Source organism: Rattus norvegicus, chromosome 10, assembly GCF_021556685.1.
Source record: "Rattus norvegicus strain SHRSP/BbbUtx chromosome 10, alternate assembly SHRSP_T2T, whole genome shotgun sequence".
Taxonomy (NCBI): Eukaryota; Metazoa; Chordata; class Mammalia; order Rodentia; family Muridae; genus Rattus; species Rattus norvegicus.
In genome coordinates, this window is record NC_141543.1 from 71,586,941 (window position 1) to 71,607,591 (window position 20,651).

General features: G+C 42.2%; 1 protein-coding gene across 2 annotated transcripts in view; it reads right to left on the minus strand.

Annotated features, from left to right (window-relative positions):
• Myo1d (myosin ID) overlaps nucleotides 1-20,651 on the minus strand; it is a 276,692-nt gene that overhangs the window by 178,401 nt on the left and 77,640 nt on the right. For both annotated transcript variants that reach the window (XM_087569948.1, NM_012983.2), the window contains 10 exon segments: nucleotides 16,522-16,730; nucleotides 13,345-13,438; nucleotides 11,929-12,094; nucleotides 10,549-10,602; nucleotides 8,120-8,215; nucleotides 5,325-5,441; nucleotides 4,567-4,770; nucleotides 3,341-3,486; nucleotides 3,150-3,264; nucleotides 262-432 (listed from right to left, as the gene is read on the minus strand). In XM_087569948.1, the coding sequence (XP_087426074.1) occupies nucleotides 262-432; nucleotides 3,150-3,264; nucleotides 3,341-3,486; nucleotides 4,567-4,770; nucleotides 5,325-5,441; nucleotides 8,120-8,215; nucleotides 10,549-10,602; nucleotides 11,929-12,094; nucleotides 13,345-13,438; nucleotides 16,522-16,561 (1,203 nt within the window). In that variant the 5' untranslated portion in view covers nucleotides 16,562-16,730.

Below are 20,651 nucleotides of genomic sequence, written 5' to 3' on the forward strand. Positions count from 1 at the left end.
CCTATTGGCTATAAATGACATCATGCTTTTAAAGAATCCTGTTCATTTTCCTGCATCTGGTAAATTCCTTAGTCTGTAGCGCCCTCTCCTGGATACTATGATTCTGTCAACTTCATCACTGTATCAGAAAAGAACTCACAGAGATCAGGCCTTTCCCCTTTATTTGACTGTACATTCTTTTAACTTATTATAAAGCAGTGTTGCCCTGCCAAACGATAAGCAAAATTCTTATAATTCAAGATAAGAGGAAGATCTTATTACCTTTCGGCTGGAAAAATGACCATGTTTGCCCAATTTACTGTTAAGGGCCTCGAGGAACATTCCATCAGTGACTTTGCCAACATTCATACACGCGTCATCCAGGATTGCAATGATGCCTTTGTGCTGCTGCTCCACGAGGTCCACAATGATCTGGTTGTTGAAGTAATCAATCTGCAGGACAAGCAGGAAAGCAATGCCCAGGAGAACAGGAACCCCAACAAGCAAGACACACAGGTGTCCCCTCGTGTTTCACAGATGTACGGAACACCTCAGTGACAACTGGGCGGACAGTAGTGAGGACGAGCACTACAGTGAACACACATGGTAGCAGAGCTTTCCACCCTAATGTCTCCTTTCTTGTGCTAAGGAGGGAACATCAGCGATGACTGGACTCAGGCAAAAGTGATTAATTCTTGTCCTAGTCCTTCCTGCTTCCCCATCCCGCACCCAATCCCACTCTTTCATGAATGGGGTTCTCAATTGAGATTAATTTTGTCTTGGGGACATATGATGTAATGTCAGCAGACAGTTTTGATTGTCATGATAAGGGGAAGGCTTCAGGTGTGGAGTGGGTAAAGGTCAGGATGCTATTAAACCAACCAGTGCACAGGACAGCCCTACTGCAAGAATTACCCAGGTTTGCATGATTATATGTTCAGTACTATATTTTCAGTTATGGAGAAAAGTTATTTACACTTTTAGAAAAGTGTCCTAAATACAAAAAAATGAAGGAAATCTATTACAAGCTAACATTTCAAATATTAGGACTGTGAAAGTAGTTTTCTGTCCCGAGTTATTAGAATTTCCTTAAAATTCCAACTGTATTCCTAGAAGCCACTGACGTTGGCTGAGGACTAGCAACTCTTGGTTTTAAGTTTAATGGTGCTTTAAGCACTGCTTAAGGCATGCTTTTAAAAATCAGGTTCTTCTAGTGACCTGAATACCCATGAGTTGGGACAGATATGCAGGATGACCTGCCTATAGGTATGGAGGTCCCGTGCCATACCCTCACTCCAAATACAAACACTTTCAATAGTAACTTTCTTCCTATGACTATGGAATCTGAATAACGAACTTTAGAATTAAACTCTAAAATCCAGCTATGTCTATATAAAACATACAATGAATGTAATATGTTCTTAGAAAGCTTCAGGCAACCAACTGATTTGAAAATTAAAATGTAACTTTATGAGAGTTCACTAGAGTATGACGTTCTCAATAGTTAAAATGACTTGTAGGGGCTCCAGAGATGGATCAGTGCTTAAGAGCACTTACTGCTCTCACAGAGATACCTGATTCAGTTCCCAACACCCACATCAGGTGGCTCACAATCCTGTAACCACAGCTCCAGGGTTTCCAGTGCCCTCTTCTGGCCTCCATAGAACCTGTAAGCATGTGGTGCACATACAGACAAGCATGCATGCACGCATAAGTAAAAATAGAAATTTAAAAAACACAAGTATTATTTGCTTTTAGAAGCAAATGAATCAAAGGGATAATCAGATTTTTATGAACTCCTGACAGGCATTCACACCCAGGAGAGAAAACAGGCTGTGAAGAAAAACTTATTCTGAATCCAGTCAAGACACTAGATCTTATCACTAATACACAGAGCATGCAGGCACACAGAAATGTGTTAATGACACTTCAGGAATTAGATTAGCAAAATCTGAGCTGAGAAACCTTACAGAAAAAAAATTTCCATTACAGAAAAGATGCTCACTCTTTTCAACAAAAGATTACAAAGGGAAAAAATCACACCTGAATAACAGGTTTTTATGATAAGATTCAGGCTTAAACTTCAGTTATATTGTATATTAAACAGAAGATTTTTTCTTAGGAAACTTCATATAAACTTAATTGAATTGTGTTTTAAATAGCTATGAGAGGTCACTGTTTAAATCAAACAACAGGCAGCTCTTTTATAATAAAGTTGACAATTCTGGTTTATTTTAAATATGTAAAATATACCTCAATGACATTTTATGGCATTCTAATATTTAACACATGGTGGAAGGCAAAGGTGCAATTTTAGGCATAAGTGCTATTTACTGTCCCACTCTTTAAATAAGTAGAATAAAAAAAATGAGAAGATATGAATATAAAAACAATTTAAATATGACATTTCAAATAGCTTTTGAATTGAAATGTCAATTCTATGTTTGATATCAAAGAAAAAACACTGGCTTTGTTTTTAATGTGTGGTGAGAGTAGAATTTTATAAACTCAGCAACCAAGCATGGCAGCGAGAGCCTGTAATCCCCGCACTTGGAAGGTGGAGGTGGAATGAGGGGCGAAGGTCATCCTGGTTTCATAGTAGGATTCAAGGCCAGCCTGGGAAAACATCAGACCGCTCCCTAAGAAGCAAAGGAACCCGGGGTTGAGGATTTAGCTCAGAAGGCCCTGGGTTCGGTCCTCAGCTCTGAAGGGAAAAAAAAAAAAAAGAAACAAAGGAACCCAACAAAATCTCACAAAACAGAAACAAATAACTATAAGAAAACATCAGAGAGTTTTTAAACGTCTACTCCCAAAATTGTTTTAAAATACAAATGTTTAAGAAGAATGACACGCATACAGGTCTCACTTCTGTCAGGAGCAGGAGAGAACAAGGAAGCCTGGAGAGCCAGCCTCTCAGCTGTGACCCTCTGACCAGGGTCACTTCCTGTCTACATCTCATTGGCAGAGTTTGTCTCTGACAATTACGAACATTCACAAAGAGCCACGAGGAGAGAGGTGACAGCGAAAGAGCGAGTGTGGAACTGGACAGGAGTACAAGTGTCCCAGTGTTCCAATCACAGGCTTCAGAGACTGGGGGCAGCAGTACCAGAGGGCGGTCCACTGCCACTTAGATCAGAGAGGAAAGAAGGGAATGATGGGACGGCACTCACGTGTTTCCAGGGGATTCCTTCCCGCTGGTACTCCTCTTGCTCCTGCTTCAGCACCAGCTGAATGAACAGCTGCTGCAGCTTCTCATTGCAGTAGTTAATGCAGAACTGCTCGAAGCTACGGGAGATGGGGAATGTTAGGGTGAACTAAAGAAAAACAAGTAGCAGGATTTTCAGTGTCATACCCCGTTTACCTGTTGTTGTCAAAGATTTCAAAGCCATAGATATCCAAGACGCCAATAACTGTGTTTTTCCCATGTACTGTGGTGTCGTAGTTCTTGACCTCGATGATGTCATTGATGCGAGTAACAATCCAACAAAAGAGGCGCTCATATATTGCCTGTGACAGAAAGATCATCATATATCCTTGTCTATTTGGGAACGAGCCTTTGTGTTTGGACTTTGGATGTCTTCGAACCCATCTGCCCTTCTCCTGACTGCTCAGCTCATGTGTTATTGCCTAAGTAGAATGATTAGAGTGTATGTCACCGATTACCAGACAGCCACATGATGTATGCCAAACTGAAGGAAGCAATCTGGGTTTTAAATAGGGTCATTGGCTACCATTCGTATTTTAAGACTGTTCTCTAAGCGTATGCCCATGCCTTACCTCATCAGGGATGCATCTGTACTTCTCACCTCTGAAACTGTTCCTACTTTAGGCTATGAGTAAATGGACTTGGATACTTAGGAAGTTCATTCATTCAACATTTGCTGGGTACTCAGACATATAGTTTGCTGGAAATACAGCACTGAGTACACAGAAAGTCACAGACTCCAAGGAGTGTAGGGAATAGGGTGACTCAGTGTCTGAGGTGACTTTTAAAAATTATTATGTGTCTGCATGTGCGTGAATGTAGGTGCCCTTAGAGGTGTTGGTTTTCCTGGTGCTGAAACTAAGGTAGTTTAAGCTGCCCAAGTGGGTGGTAGGAAATGAACTTGAGTCCTATGCATGAACAGTAAGTGTGCTTAACTGCTGAGCCATCTCCCCAGCCCATCCTGAAGTGACTCTAATCTATTCTGTGTTCTGGCAATCCAGGGAAGGCCTTACTTGCCTGAGTCAGTGGCATGACTAACAGGGCCCCGTGTATGAGAGAGGAACAACCTTAGCAGAGGCATGACATGTACAGAGAAGTCCTGAGGCTGGACGCAGACAGGAGAACTTGTGAGGCTAAGTTGGAAGACAGCAGAGAATGAGGCAGTGAGGTACTAGTGCCATACTCTGCTAAGGCAGTAGTTTCCCCCACACATTTCCACAGTTGGTCTAGTTTGCTTTTCTAGCAGTGATAAGCCAAGGGCTTCACTGAGACCGTGGTGGCCAAAAAGTCTCACGGTTTCCTTAGCCCACTGTCAGGGATGTCTGAAGACATCCGTAGAGATTTCACTTATGCTGCAACCCACGGTTCAAGTCTAGTCTCACCTTGGCAAAGGCGTCTCTGCCGTAGCTAGCCTCCTGTTCAGTGTGCTGTTTGTCAATGATGTCACGGCCTGTGGCCACCGTCCGGTAAAGCAGGGCTTTCTCCACCATGTCTGCCTTGGTTGAGAGCAATTCTGCTATGACAGATACAACTTTGCCATTCTCAATAAGTGGCGTGTCACCATCTACTATAAATTTTAAATTTCCCTATATCAAAAGCGAAAACAAAAGACACCATTTCCAATGAGCTTCTGACATATCTTGCATTCAGGTGAACTCGTTTGCATCTACCTTCCTAAATATGCGCGTCCAAATGTGAGTGCCTCACCTTGCACGTCCGTCCCTCCCCCCACACCTGACTACCTTTCATGTTAGCATACAGTTTTGACAAAGGGCTATACTGTTACAGAGTCAAGTCCATGATTATCTTTGCCCTCTGGTCTATGGTGCTGGCCTCACATGAGCTGTCTGTGCCTTGGAGGCTACTTGCAACCATCTGTTTCAGATGTTGTCACTGTTAGTCTTGGGTGCTGAGTTCAAGGTCTAAGGAAATCACAACACAGTGAACTGGGCACAGTCTCCAAATCTATAGTGGTTTGGAAAACCCATCATAATATAAAATAATAAAAGAAAATCAGAATACAGTTTTCAAAACCACAGGTAAAATTTTCACAAAGGGAATTGCTTTCAGCAGGGAACAAAATCTGAAAGAGTGCCCTGTTTTTACAGAGGGATGATATGCTTTGAGAGTCCCTACTCACCAAGTGAAGAATAGCAGCCAGAATTTTATACACTGTTTGAATCTCCTCAGGTTTGAATCCAATTACTTTCATGGCATCAGCTACAACTTTGAACTCTGCAGCATCATTGATGGAAGACTAGACATGAACAGAAAACTGTAAGTCAGAAACATTTCACCTGAGCATTAACTAAAAGCTGAAGTGTTTGGCCAAAGTCTTGATGCCTTTGTAGTAAATCGTTTTAAGGGAGACACATATTAAAAATAAATTTGTGTTGGAAATGTTGTTTAGAAATATGAGCCCTAAGTGTGTGTGTGAGATTTGTGTCACTTAAAATAAGCGCCATGCACTTTTCTGAAGGTTCTGTCCTGAGTTGAACCACTGAAGATCACAGCTCCATGTTCCCTGGAGGCAAAGGCATGGGATGTGATGTCACACATGAAAAGGTTAAATGTAAGAACTCTAAGGTCCATGACTGGCTACCGCATTGGCAGCTCTCTCGCCTGGGTCCTCTGTGCAGTCTGGTAGCAGCTCTCACGCTGTAATCGGGCTGAGTCCTGGTGGAGGAAACGTAGCACCCAGAGCAAAGCCACCAGCTGCAGTCACGTAGGAAGCTGTTAAGAAGTCCAGGACTACCCTCCATTATCTCTCTCATGTGACAAGTGATGGGAAGTCATAGCTTCTAACTGGAGCACAGGGGCTCAGTGATGAATTGCAGCCCCAGGAGACATGGACATTGGGTTGGATATACCAGTGTGCCATCAGATTTTACAGTAAGAAATGGCAACTGCTTATACTACAAGGTTCCCGGAAGGAGCTCTGGACTAAGCCTTTCCTCTACAAGTTGCTCATTTGACCTATATGGGTCCTGGCCGATGCTTGCTTACTGAGGAAGGATATACAAAACAAATCTCTGCTTGAAAAACACATGTTCCTTTGTGTTATAGACACAACCAGGCAAGCTCCTACACCTGTCTGTCTTCTCACTATGGGATGGATGCTTAACCTTATTGAGCCTTAATTTCCTCATGCATTACACGGAGAGAGTAATACATTTCTTACAAGTTGTTGTCTGGTCCTTAGCACACCAAAAATACTCAAATCAGATATTACTATCATGACTACATGTAAAGATTGTAGTTCTGCCTTATACAAGGAAATTTCTGGCTGTTTTTCCTAACAGCCATTCGTCTCTTATTTCATTATTGCTAATAGGATGAGATTTGTTCAGTCCTCTTCAAGCTCATCTCTGGCTTGCTCCTAGTCTCAGGAGGCTTCAGGGTTCCTAAGTGATCATGGCTAGTATATGGTCAACTTGACACAAGCTAGGTTATCTCAGAAAAGGGAGCACCATTGAGAATGCCTCCAGAACAGCAGGCTGCAGGGAGTCTGTGGGGCATTTTCTTAATTAGTGATTGATTTGTGGAGGCAGAGCCTCCACAACAAGTGGGTGTTGCCACCCTTGGACAGGTGACCTTGAGGTATATAAGAAAGCTGGGTGAGCAAAACAAGTCTGTAAGCAGCACCCCTTCTGGGCCATGTGTACTGCCTTGACTTCCTCTGACTCCCCAGATGATGGACTACAAGCTGGAAGATGAAGTGAATCCCTTCTCCCCTTAAGTTGCTTTTGGTCGTGGGGTTTATCACAGTAGCAGAAACCCTAAGACATCCATTTCTTCCCCTACCAATGAGTGCTCAGTCACAAGCCTGTGATGCCAATGTGAACTAGGAGGCATGAGGAAAAGCACATGACGAGCTATGGAAGGCGAGGGTTTCTAGGGAGGCACGTGTATACAAGGTGGCATTTCCTTTGCCTGGGAATATTGGGACTGCTGCTGATGTTCTGAGACCACAGCAAAAGCCAGAGCAAGAGGACAAGCCAGTTTACTGAGGGTGGCAGAGCTGTAAGTTACAAGACCACAAACCCCACCTGTGCTGCTGAGGTGCTGGGTCTGACCATCCCAGTGCTTGCTGTCATACAGGGTCAGCGAATTCATCACTGCTTTGGGAAACTTTACCTAGATTTTCTCTTACCTGTGACCCAAGGTATCTTAATTTCACACGACTCTTACATTCTAAGATTAATTAAAATACATGTAATACTTTATGGACATTAAAATCATTTGTTTGTATGGGGGAAATGATTATATTATAATAAATGTAGGTTTAAGCAGGGTTTGTTTATGAATGAATGAATAGACATACAAACCATTACTAATTATCACCCACCCTTTAGAAAGGTGACTATAAAGAAGCAACCTAAGGCCACAAAACTATCCGAGGAAAATCACAATCAATACTTTAAACTAGGGGAGTTTGGGCAGTGGTGGCACATGCTTTTAATCCCAGAACTTGGGAGTCAGAGGCAGGTGGATCTCTGAGTTCAAGGCCAACCTGGTCTATGGCATGAGCTCTAGGACAGCCAGGGCTATCTGTCTCAAAAGACAAAGAAAAAGGAGAAAATCAAAGTGCTTTTCAATTTCGTTTTGTCATAACAGCACACCTTTGACTAAATCACACGAACTTACGAGGAAGGCTTGCTAGTGCTCGGTGACTTTTATAGTCAGATCAAATATTAAGAGATGGTAAGAGAAAACCCTGAACACAGAGAGAGGAGCTTTTCTGGTAGATGAGGACATTACAGCTATGCAAGGTTAGCTAGCCAGGTTTTCAGTCCAGTGGTGGAATAAATTTTGGACTGAGGTTTTTAAAAGCAGAGCAGAGGAAACATTCATCTGCATGAGGGCGGGCAGTGGAGGGCCTGGGCAACAGCCTGTGCTCCTTCTGCCTCGGCCTGGTTCTCAGAAGAAGCTCACCTTCAGTTGTGCCCCCACACGGATGTAGTTGTAGGATGAGAGTGATTTCTGCAGATGTAGAGAATGCAGCATCTGCTCGGAACCTCCCTGAAGTAGCTGAAAAATATTTAGTTTAAATTAAATTGCTGTGATGGATAATCTTGGTTGTCAGCCTGACTGCATTTGGAATTGACTAAAAGCTGCTGGGTATTCATTCCTGTGAGAGATTTTCTTCACCAGGCTATCTGAATTGAGAAGGCCCTCCCCCTAAATTTGACAGGACCTTTGAGTGGCAGCCTACATAAAAGGAGGTCTAAAGGAAAAGCCTTGTTTTTGTTTCTGTATCTTGCCAGTCAGCTCATCTACTCTGTTGCTGCTGGAGCCACAACCACTGTTACGACATTCTTTTGCTGACAGGACTCAGTTTCTTCAAGGTTCCAAGGAAGAGCGGCAACTCTAGGGATACGCAACAACTGTCAAGGCAGATATGGATCCCCCACATGTCACATGGTCTGACGCAGAGGTGGTCTAGTTCTTCACGCATTTTCTAGACTTCACAGTTAGGTTCTCTTCTTCATGCTTTGAGGAAATCTTTGGATTTTATTTTGTCTTGTCTTACAGGTAAATAGCTTCTATCTAGTAAGATAGGCAGAATGTTATACAGCCCTGAGGAACAGCACTTAAAATTCACATTCACAAGATTGGTCTAAATGACTCTTGCCCAAATGTCATCATCTGGCAGGCAGGGTAGACCCCTGCCCCGAGGTGCTTGCAGCTTAGCAGTGTCACCGTGCTGAGTTCAGAAAAGTCAGCATTAAGGGGAAGAGGCGTCAGCTCACAGACAGTCCCGTGGAGTCCACAGCTTTTCCTCAACTGCCACAGCCAGAAAGGAGTGGCTGACAGCTGTGACTCTCAGACTGAAGCTATTTCTTAGTAACTTCATCCAACTGGGAATGACACTTGCAGAAAGTTGTAATTTCTTGAAATAAACATTCTTATATTTTCTAGAGAAATAGTTTAGCTATAATCTAGCAAACTGTTAACAGAAACACTAATACAAAGTTGTTAAACCCCTCTCCCCGTTTTTTATAAAGCGCGTCTTCAAGAGGCCTTGATATAAAGGTTCTGCACTCAACAGTAAGCTCTGGTTTATGTCAAATGTGCAGTTACTTGGACCTTAAAAGTGATTTCTAACCAAACCAGAACTTGACTGGCATTACCTAAAGCCATTACTTAATCAAATGATACTGTATTCAACTGTACTGTCGCCATTAATCACCTTCAAAGACAGTTACACAGAAATCCACCTTTTTAACTCCAAGTTTTAAATGTGCGTCTGCATGTGCGTGCCTGTGGCTATGTACATGGAGGTCAGCTTTTGTGTTGTGTCACTCCTCAGGTTCCTGTCACTTTGTTTGGAGCCAGCAATCCCCAGGACTGTCACTGCCTACCCAGCACTAGGACTATAGATGGTTTAAGCCCCCAAATGTTGCTTAATTAGGTCAGCAGCTTTTTTTAGGGATCTTGGTTTATATCACTTTGAGATTTGAAAATCATATTAATATCACACTTGCTCTATGAGCACAGATGTGCCAAAGGAGGGTTATTTAAGAGTTTTTTTTTCAAACTCTAATAACATTCTCTAAAGACCTATTTATTTTTTCTGAGTGTTGACAGCACAGAGGATAATTCTTCCTTGGGTATACAAATCCTTGTTTTGTTTTGAAAGTAATCATACTGCCCTACACCTATCGAGAGCAATGCAAATCAAATTTACATTTCCATCTCTGGGACTCTCAAGCAGAAGAGTTGCAACTCAATTCAAAAGAAAATGAAACCGACATTTCTAGATGGCGTCAATAGCTTTCACAGTCATTACACTGTTACCTCCACTTTGAGGAATGCAGGTGATGTTTAGCCTGGGAGCTTGTGTTGGCTAGCCACCTCCCACAGTGCCCACACTCACAGTCTCTTAGGTGGGATAGGATGTAAAGCCTGTGCACAGGGCTGGAGAGATGGCTCAGTGGTTAAGAGCACTGACTGTGGGGTTGGGGATTTAGCTCAGTGGTAGAGCGCTTACCTAGGAAGCGCAAGGCCCTGGGTTCGGTCCCCAGCTCTGAAAAAAAGAACCAAAAAAAAAAAAAAAAAAAAAAAAAAAAAAAAGCACTGACTGCTCTTCCCGAGGTCCTGAGTTCGATTCCCAGCAACCACATGGTGGCTCACAACCATCTGTAATGAGATCTGATGCCCTCTTCTGGTGTGTCTGAAGGCAGCTACAGTGGACTTATATATAATAAATAAATACATCTTTAAAAAAAAATAAGCCTGTGCACACATGTAACTAGCTGTGGAGACAAGGAAAGCCAGAGAGGTGCAGGACAGATGAGAGCACACTAGACAGACGTCTCTGCATGACTAAGCAAACAATTCTCTGCACAAGGATTACTAACCTGATAGAAAGAATGGAAGCTTCGTTCTCCGGGCTGTTGCACAATTACACGAGACTGAGGAAAAATATTTTTAAAAAAATGGTTAATCTGAAATTATAGATATAAATGAAACAGAAGCAACTTTCTTAGAGAATCTTGTATTCACAATGCATTAAAACCATCTGTGGCTAGTGGTTGGGGCTTAGCTCGGTAGTAGAGCAAGAGCTAAACCAACCCAAACCAACCCAAACCAACCCAAACCAACCCAAATCAACCCAACCCAAACCAACCCAAACCAACCCAACCCAACCCAACTCAACCTGTGGACAAAGCTTATCAGAGATGAGTGTTCTCTATGGCTTCCCTGGCAATATTTTGATAATTCTTTATATTGTTTAAACTGGCACCTTAATATTCATGACAGTGAATCCATATTTTTGGGTTGTTTTGTTTGTTTTTTAACCTGCAGTCATAGACAGTGTGTGCAAGTGGTAGGGATCCGAGTGGGGAGGACGGGAAGGAATGCTGGGGAGGAACATTCTCAACATTCCTGTGTCTGGAGTCTGCTGGCATTTCAAAAAGCAATGCCTCATATCCTATAATAAAATCAGTCAACGTGACCAGGCCCCGAGACTCTGCTTGGACTCTCCAAAAAGACTGCTCAACATGTATGCTCATTCAAAGTATTCTTTTTGATTGAATATGTATATACATCAGAATCATGAAACATGGGGGAGAGATGGGTAATATTTAGTGTTTCCTGTTTCTTTCCAACTGACTCTTATTTCCCTAGTAGCCTAACCTTGATATAACAGATAAAAATAGGAACTGCAGAGCTGTAAGATGTGATGGTGTCACTGGGAGAGGAAACCCTTGACTGAGGAGCATCTGAATTGAGGCACAATTCAAGGTAGAGGCGACTGTAGGGTACAGCGTAACTGGATTGAGAGAACAAACGTGTGTCCCACTGCAGACAGTAAACAAACTGGATGGAGGATGGCAACATGACGACAGTCTAGGTCTCAAAGGTGGGCATCATGGCTTGCTCCTGTAACCTCGGCTCTTAGAAGCTGAGGCATGAGGATGGTGAGTTATAGGTCAGCTTTGGCTACATAGGGGAAGGGAGGGAGGGAGGGAGAGCGAGGAGATTTGACTGGTTTGGGTTAGATCTGACCCAAAAGTTGTCACACATTCTTCTGTCGCATGTGTACCCCAAGTCTGCCTGACCAAGTCTAACTCTATGCACTAAGTGCTCATGAGGACTCAGAGGGTATCTTACCATGGAAGGCAGCCTTAAAGATGGGTAATAGCATTGAACAGTACTTTAAATGCAATTTCACAAATATTATTTTTAGACATTCAGCTCTCACAAGCATCACCCTAGAAATCTAGCACATATACCTTTTCCAGCAAGTAGTTATTAATATGTCCCCCAATGGGGTCTCCCTTGAAGTCAAAGTTGATATCCATGTATTTCCCAAACCTGCTGGAATTGTCATTGCGATTGGTTTTGGCATTTCCAAAAGCTTCCAAAACACAGTTTGACTTCAGCAACATATTCTTCACTCTTTAATGAAAATACATCAGTTATTATAAAAAATTCAGAGATGAAGACATTTAGAAAACTGATAACCTTACTATCCTTCTAGCCCTTCCATCATTGTTTCTATTTCCCTGACAAGATTCCTCTCACACAGTCAAACCTGGAGAAATAACCTGGCCTCTGACACAGCCTGATTAGTGGGCCATCGTCCCTCCCCCTAATCCTGCAACAGATCCTTCAAACTCCTGCCCATAAATAACGTTATGCTTTACGAAGGCATGTGTGTAGGAACTGCTTGCTCACAAAGGTCCCCCACAGCTGATAGAGCCCAGTATGCTCGGAATGACAGTAAATTTCCATAAGCCTTATCTGCCATGTAAAAATGAAAGTAATTTAGTTCTCAGCTAGCTACTCTCCTGAGAGAAAGGAAATTATAACGATTTGATCGAATGTTCAGAAATGGGAAGTGGGGACATGTCGCATTCTTTTAGAAGGCCTCTTTAGACTGGGTAATCCAGTTATGATGAAAATGCAAATCCACACAAGTATCATCATCAAATTTAAATTCCTTCCCTTACATCAGCCAGCACCCTAGATGGTGCCTGTCGTGCTGCCTGTGATGGACAGACGAGTTGTGACTCCTCCGTAAGCTAATGTTCATCATCAGAGCTGAGGGAAAGTACTTTCTCCCTCTCAGAAAAGGCTGCGCCGCCTAAGAAAGTCCGTCATGCTGCTTTATTAGAAACAAATAACCACCAATTCACTCCTACATACTTATAAACAAGCGCTGTGTGCCAGGTACTGTACTCACCTGACTCTGAGCCCAGCACAGTGCAGTACAAGACTGCTTCACATATGAACCTTACTTGGACTCCCAGCATCAGTGGGTTACAGTTGTGACATTGTGGGAAGCCATGGGTCCATCTTCCAGGGCCCATTCTATTACAGCATAAGTTTTAAAAACACAGAACAAGAACCTGCAGAGACTTGAACAATAAGGCCAAGCTGTGCAAAGTCCAAGAGCTCTGCTGAGGTTGGAAACTAGCTAGAACCAGGACGATTTCCACTATTTCATAGTAGTTTTAATTTTAAAAAAGTGATAAAACTGGAAATTGATATAGTAATAGAAGTAAAAGCAGAGATTCAATATGCAATGTGGGAATCAAAGCAATTTACACATCAAAAAGTGCTTGATGTCGGTCAGTTGAGGCCTGGCCCAGTGTGTACTAGGTGAGGCCACGCCCAGCCAACCCATGTCCCTGAGGTGCCCTTACCTTTCTATCTCTGCTCTCTGGCTGGGGTTGGTGATGGCGGCGATATACTGCATGATGTACTTACTGGCCTCTGTTTTACCAGCTCCACTTTCCCCTAGAGGGAAGAATGAGGCAGGGGTGAGCTCATGTCAACAGAGTCATTTAAACCTTTGATGGTTATTCATTTAAACTCCGTGTTACTTCTGCTTCCGCCCTCCCCTTTCTTAGTAGGTTATTTTGTCCTGAGCTACTTCTAATAGATGGAAACATGTCTCTCAAAATGACAGAGGTAAAATTATAAATTACAGATCATGTTCAGTTAAGTAAACTATTCCAAGGACTAAACGGTGGTAAACTAGATCCTTCGATTATACACCCAGCATAGCAGAAACCAAGCGAGGTGGTGAGTTAAACAGTAGCTACAGCTACATTCATATAACCTTATTTTCTACAGAAAAATTATTTAAAGTGTATTAGGAATAAAGTGATTAGTTACAAAAATCAGAGTGAGGTGCTCGCAATCTCAGCTACTCAGAAAGCTGAGAGAGCCTGACCAGGAGGATTTCTGAAACCAGTTAGATCAGCCTTTTAGTCAAAAATACAAAACAAAACAACAATAACAAACCCCCCAAAAAACAAACAAACAAACAAACAAAAAACCCCAAGTCTTAAACCAAATTACACTAATTTCAGTGAAAAAAACAAAAAAACACCATAGGAAGTGTGTAACGGGTACCAGTGGTGGCAGTGGAGAGAGTGATTTAGAAGTTCCATGCATCTAAACACCCAAACTTCACTCACTGGGCTTTCTCCCATGGGAGAGAAAAACCAAACAGTATAAATCTCCCAAGGCTTTACAACTATTTTTAATAAGTTATGTTAATAAATTATTCACTAAAATTGGGCAAATAGATTAATAAAGAATTAGATAAAAATAATTACACAGTGGAATTGCTAAAGGGAATGTGCTAGTTTTATGGAAACCTTAATGAAAAATACGTCCACTGTACACTGCTGAATGGAAAGACTACCTTTGTAATGGCAGGTGTGTGCTTATAATTATGTATTTTTATTTATGCTTGTATGACTATACACTTAGACACAGACACTAACAATCAGCTACTTCTGGAATGTTGGGGGACATGACTTTCCCCCCCATGTCAGATGGGTCCCAGAGGATCCTCCCCTATGGAAAACACAGCTCTTGCCATTGCTCCTGGTTGTTCGCTATGACTTGACACTAAGGCCCCGCTACTGAAGATTCTGTACACTTTGTACAGGACATGCAGAGATCAAGCTGGAACAGACCTGGAAGCTTTCTTTCTGTTTGCTTTCACTATACCCGGAGGTGCTACGTAGGCCGCTGATATTTAGTGTTCATCAACAATTCTACTCAGTTATGAACTCTGTGAACTACAATAATGGCATGAAGGTTAAGGGGGTAACCAACTACTATCTGATCGTATTTAAGGCCCACTCCACGAGTGGAAACTTATGCCTGGTACTGTGAACTCAGCCAAGAATCTGTGGCTCAGGAGGTCATGGCCCCAAGGGAAAATCGACTATTAATACTTCTATAAATGGACTGTCTTCTAAATACTCATCTTTATATCCACAGGCTAATGCATCTCTCAGTTCCCATCAGAGAAGCTTCTTTTTTGCAGTGACAGTGGTTAATATAGAGGCTCACAACTGGCCTAAGTGCACAGAACAAGGGTCCGTAAGTGAGGTATCTGTATCACAAAGCTCAAGGAGATTGTGGAAGAAGGGGTGGAAAGACTTAAGAGTCAGACATTGCTGAGGACTGCTGGGAAACTGGGTCTTCAAATCATGACAGGGTCTTTGTACTCATAGCTCACACTAAGTCGCTATGGTTGCCTCTACAAGACCCTGCATGAGATTCATGAGGGTCCACATTGTAGTGTGGATGGGAAAGAGGCTCACAAGGCCCACCCCTGGCTGGGGCGCTATTGGCAGTTGATGGCTCCCTGGGGAAAGAGCATCAGTTCTTTCAGGGGTGTGGATCCTGGTGGGCTGACAATGTTCCAGTGGATAACCCTACACCCAAGTGTATAAAGGCAGCAACAATTATCCAGGTGCCTTGTAAGCCAAAGAGAGAACATGAAGTGGGAATGGCAGTGGTGAGAAGATGTGGAAGGGAGGGAAGTAGGGTGATAGATGATAAAATGCACTGATACAGTACATCGTTTACACAAAACTCTCAAAGAATAAATATATATGTAAATAACAAGTAAAGAACTTTTGTTCATAAGTTTGTGTAGCTGGCCAACTTTTTAAATGTTTTCAACTGTTTTATTTAAAAAACAAAACAAAACAGTGTATTCCTAGGCTATAACTCTCTATCAACACTAAGCTATTTAATCTTCTGACCCTTAACATTCTTATCTGTAAAGTAGAAAATAACTATGATAATGATACATACCACTTAAAGTTGTTTTGATTACCAAAATAAAATAATCATCCAAATATTTTGAAAAGCACAAAGCCACTAGAGTAAATGGGAGGTATTATTAGCATCAACAGAGATTCCCACAGTTTGAGAGGCCATCTTAGGCCAGGGAAAAGATATTTCCTTATTTTACTAGGCGAGATGCTGCAAAAAGCCTAGCAGCCTGTGAGTGGCTAGGCTGCCATTCTGTGCACGTGGGCTGCAGTTCGGCCTCTCCTCCCTGAGTTTCAGGGCTAAGCCCATTTCCACCTGTGTCTCACCACAGCACCAGTCTCCAAACACCTGTCTGACCTTGAGGCATCATTTACTGTGTTTCATTCTGTTGACATTTGAACTACTTTTGTTATGCTTTATTTGACACTTTGTTTTGGTGCTTCAGATAGGAGGAATCATTCCATGCTGGCCCAGTGTACAAGTAACAAAAGGCATGCAAGTATGATGTGTACTCTTTTATCTGATGAGGCCTTGTTATGTTGCTGGGGCTGGTCTTGAACTCCTGAGAGTTCAAGCAATCCTCCTGCCTTGGCCTCCAAAACAAACGCTAGAGGATGACTGAACATGGTAGGCATAATTTGGTATTTAGTGTTCATTACTTTTCTGGGCCCTATAAAATTTCTTGGGTTTCTAAGCTTAAAAAAAAATAATAAGGATCTCATTGTGTGAATTCTTGAGTACAAAAAAAAAATTAAATACCTTTCAACTTTGGAACCAGGGACCCCTCCAAATACCTGATATCATAATACAGGTGTCTTTTGATCGCCTCTTCATAGCCTTGTAAGCAGCGTCAGCAATAGCGAAGAGATGAGGAGGTCTCTCGTACAGCTCCCGACCTTTGTACTGCTCAATTGTGTCCCTTCCATAGATGTTCAGCACCTTGTATGGGTTCACGGAAACGACCACCTCGCCAATGAATGTATAGATGCGTCCTTTCTCAAATCTGCACAGAAGCGAGAACAAAAGGCAGCTGTGGTTAAACACATGTGTGGATTCTTTCCCTTAGTTTATTAGCAAATATGCCCAAATGGTCCAGGAACTGCTTCTGGACTGACAATTTATCAGCTCTCAGTTTACATTTAAAGACCGAATTACGTGTAGAGTAGTGGCTCGTGTCTATAATTCCATCTCTTAAGAGACAGACAGGAGGATTGCTGTGAGTACAAAGCGAGTGAGTTACAGGCCAGCTTGAATATCAGAGTGAAACTCTGTCTTAAACATAAACATAAACACAACACAAACAAAAACACAGACTATGTTTTGGGTCAGTCATGGTAGGTTATGCTTATATTCAGCTCTCGTACGGCTGAGACAGGAGGATTACTGTGGGTTGGAGGCCAGCCTGGGGTACATAATAAAGTTTACAAAAAACAACTAATGGCAGAGACCTTATCTGATGTGGTGCCCTTCAGATGCCACTAGTGAAAAAGGTCAGTAGGGCTTAAAAGCCAGGCAAGAAGAGGAACTTAACACTTTGAAGGCTGTGGGTTTCCCTTTCCCAAATACAGAAGGTCAATCAAGAGAGAAACACTCACAGCTCTAGTAGGAAAAGAAATGGAAGTTAAATCAGGTCTTGAAATTTACTTCACTAGATTTTCAATTACAGAAAGGCTTGTTCACATTTATTTCTTCTCCCTCCAGAAGCCTCAGTAAACTGTCAGTAAGGAAATATACACAGTAAACTCCACAAACAGAAAACGACACAGGAGACCCTTCTGACATAAATCACACTGGGTTTTGTAGTGGCTGCTTAGAATCCCGTGGTGTAGATACAGCGTGATTTATTCAGTGATCTTCCTTCCCTCCTGGGGCTATGAGCAACACTGCAGAAAACACCCAGGACACACTTTGTACAAACCAGAGGGAGGGACTCTCAGGAATGGGACAAGTGACAAAAGTGTCTATATTTTCAAGGTATATAATATGATCCTATTTTTGTATGGGATCATATTTACATGTGTGTCTATCACTATATACATTTGATAAATGAGTACCTGTATGCATGGCAAGATATTATAGAAAACATGAGGTATTAATCCTTACATTCATACAGTGGGGTAGTATGGATGGGGGATGAGGAGACTGTCAGGGGAAGCCATAGGAGCAAAGTAAAAACAGCAAAACCCCAAGGCTGAAATTATAAATAGGGATGATAAATCTGTACAAAAATTGAACATATAGCACAGGAAACCCACACCCAGAAGTATGTACAGACCAGAGCTCAACTGTTTCTCTCAGGTGACTGTTACCAATACATGCCACCTGCCCAGAGGCAAGGCAAATACAGCCACTTCTCGCATCCACTGAAGACTGGTTCTATGAGCCCTCACAAATAACAAAATCCTTGGATGTTTAAGTGCCCTAAGTAAAATGTCCCAGATTGGTGTAGTGCCGTTGTACGTACTTCTCTATATTTTAATAGTCTGTAGGCTATAACAATTCTTCATGTAATTTATGTGATATCTAGATAACTGTTGCATATCTAATCTGCAGTTCCCTGGATGTGAGGACACAGCATCTGTGGAAATGGAGGGAAGATTGTATCTCACTTCCAAGAGCTGACTGAAGAGCTAAATACACAGGCAGAATGCCAGTCCACGGGTAGTCTGTCTATTTATAGCCGAGGGACAAGGAGAATGATTAAGCATTTGGGACTGCTAGGCAACATTTTAAACTTCCTTTAAGATGGAAAGTTGTCAGCTATAATTAAGACTGGAAACAAACAAATACACACGTTATGAACAATAAATTAGAACCAAGATTTTTTATCAAGAAGTTGGCAAGTAATTTAAATGAGAGTTATCGACCAGTGAACTTTCCTGTCAGCTTTTCATTGTGGTTTCCACTGACAGTCAAAGCACTAGCTTTGGGGTCCTTCTCATCTGGGCCCGAGTGCTCACATTACTAACAGCAGTGCGACCTTGTAAAAGCTACTGAACTTTTGTGTTTCAGCCTCTCCAGCTGTGCAGTGGTAATAGTTATACCGCTCTACCCCTCTATCCCTCTGGCATTGACCAAATATTTTTCTCTCTTTTCAAAAATGGCAATTAATTTATTGTTTTATTATGTTATACATGAAAGTGATGGTTATTTGCTTGTTTTAAAGCAGGGTTTCTGGCACCTCGGGCTGGCCTTGAAGTTTGTCACCAAGGTTGGTCTACAATCCCTGATGTTCCTGCCTCTATCTGAAGACTGTGGGACTGCAGGTGGGTGTAGATTCTTTATCAAATGTTTTTATTTTTATTAACACCGTCCCTACTCAGTAGCCCAACAGCCACAAGAATGGACTAAATGATCAATATATCATTCCTTTTCACATCTATCAATTAGCTGCAAGCCAGCAACAAGATACCTATCTATACGGCTCACATTTCAGGACCCAGAAATGTGAGGCTGGAGAGGGCTCAGTGGTTAAGACTATGGACTGCTCTTGCAAAGGACCAGAGTTTGGTTTCCAGCACTCGGGCGGAATGGCTCACAGATGACTAATTCTCAGTCCATGGGCTCCAATACCCTCCTTCCGGCCTCCAAAAGCAACTGTGCAAACCCTCCCCTCAAGAATATACATATTAAAAGATCCACAAAGAAACAGGAAGTAAGATTCACTACTCAAGCCTCTCTGATTGGATCTGCAAATATGCAGCACGGGCTTGGCAAGCATCATCGAGGGACTGAGGACACGGTTGTTTAGTTTTCAAAACATCCCAAATACGAAAAATTAAAGAACAAAAAATGAGCAACAGGGTGATGGGGGAAGTTACCTCATGAGCTCTACACTCACGATGCACTTTCTTGCTGGATAGTTCTTACAGCTACGAATGGGATATTCTGAAATTCTGGTATTAGTTCAAATAAATATTTTATTTAACTAAACTTCTAAGTATCATTTTTAAAAAGTATAATCAGAAGACATACACAGTAGCAGGGTGAGCGGGGTGAGCAGGGTGGGCAGGGTGGGCAGGGTGAGCAGGGTGAGCAGGGTGAGCAGGGTGAGCAGGGTGAGCAGGGTGAGCAGGGTGAGCAGGGTGAGCAGGGAGTAGTGGTTTATGCCAACAATTTTGCTCCTGGGAATCAGAGGTGGGAGGTCCAGGGCAGCCTCAACTACATGGTGAGACTTTGTCTCAAGAAGGTCTACAATTTATAACCCATTTATTTACAAACCATGTTATTGATGGATCATAGTAGCGGTGCTATCTGTTGAAGAACATTTCAGAGGACCAACAAATATGGCATTAAATAAATGCTTCAGCTATTTGTAAAACTGATAGAAAGTTGTGTTTGAAATTCTAAGCTGGTTATCGAATGACTTTGAACTTGGTTAGGCCTCAAATCTACCACTAGATGGTGCCACTATACCCTGTAATATCGTGCATTATCAGAAGGCTTTGCTGCTTGGGAGGAGAACAGAAAAGCGATGCAGTTGGTCCTTTCTGGGTTTCCTTTGGGGAGGATCTGCTGTAACTACACTAGAAGATGAGCAAGAGACATCCTGTTCCAAAGGAACAATGACAGCATTTCTATAATCTTTGTGTGCAAACCTGTTATGACAAACTGTCTACTTGTGTACTACAAAGGGTCTAAGCCTTGATATTAAGAGGAAAAAGAATAAGAAAGTACTATAAATCAATTATAACAACAGAGAATAAGAGGAAAGACAATAAAACCATGTGCTATAGTAGCAAATATTATGACAAAAAACTCCTTCCAATGAGGAAACCTAAGGTCATAGACAAATTCTGTCTCAGCCACACAAGGTCTGGCACCCTTTACTTAACTCCTAACAACCATTGCCACTTCTGTCCATGAGCACCTTTCCCATCACCTCTCTAGGTCTTTGCCTTCATGGTTTTGTCCCTCTGTTTCC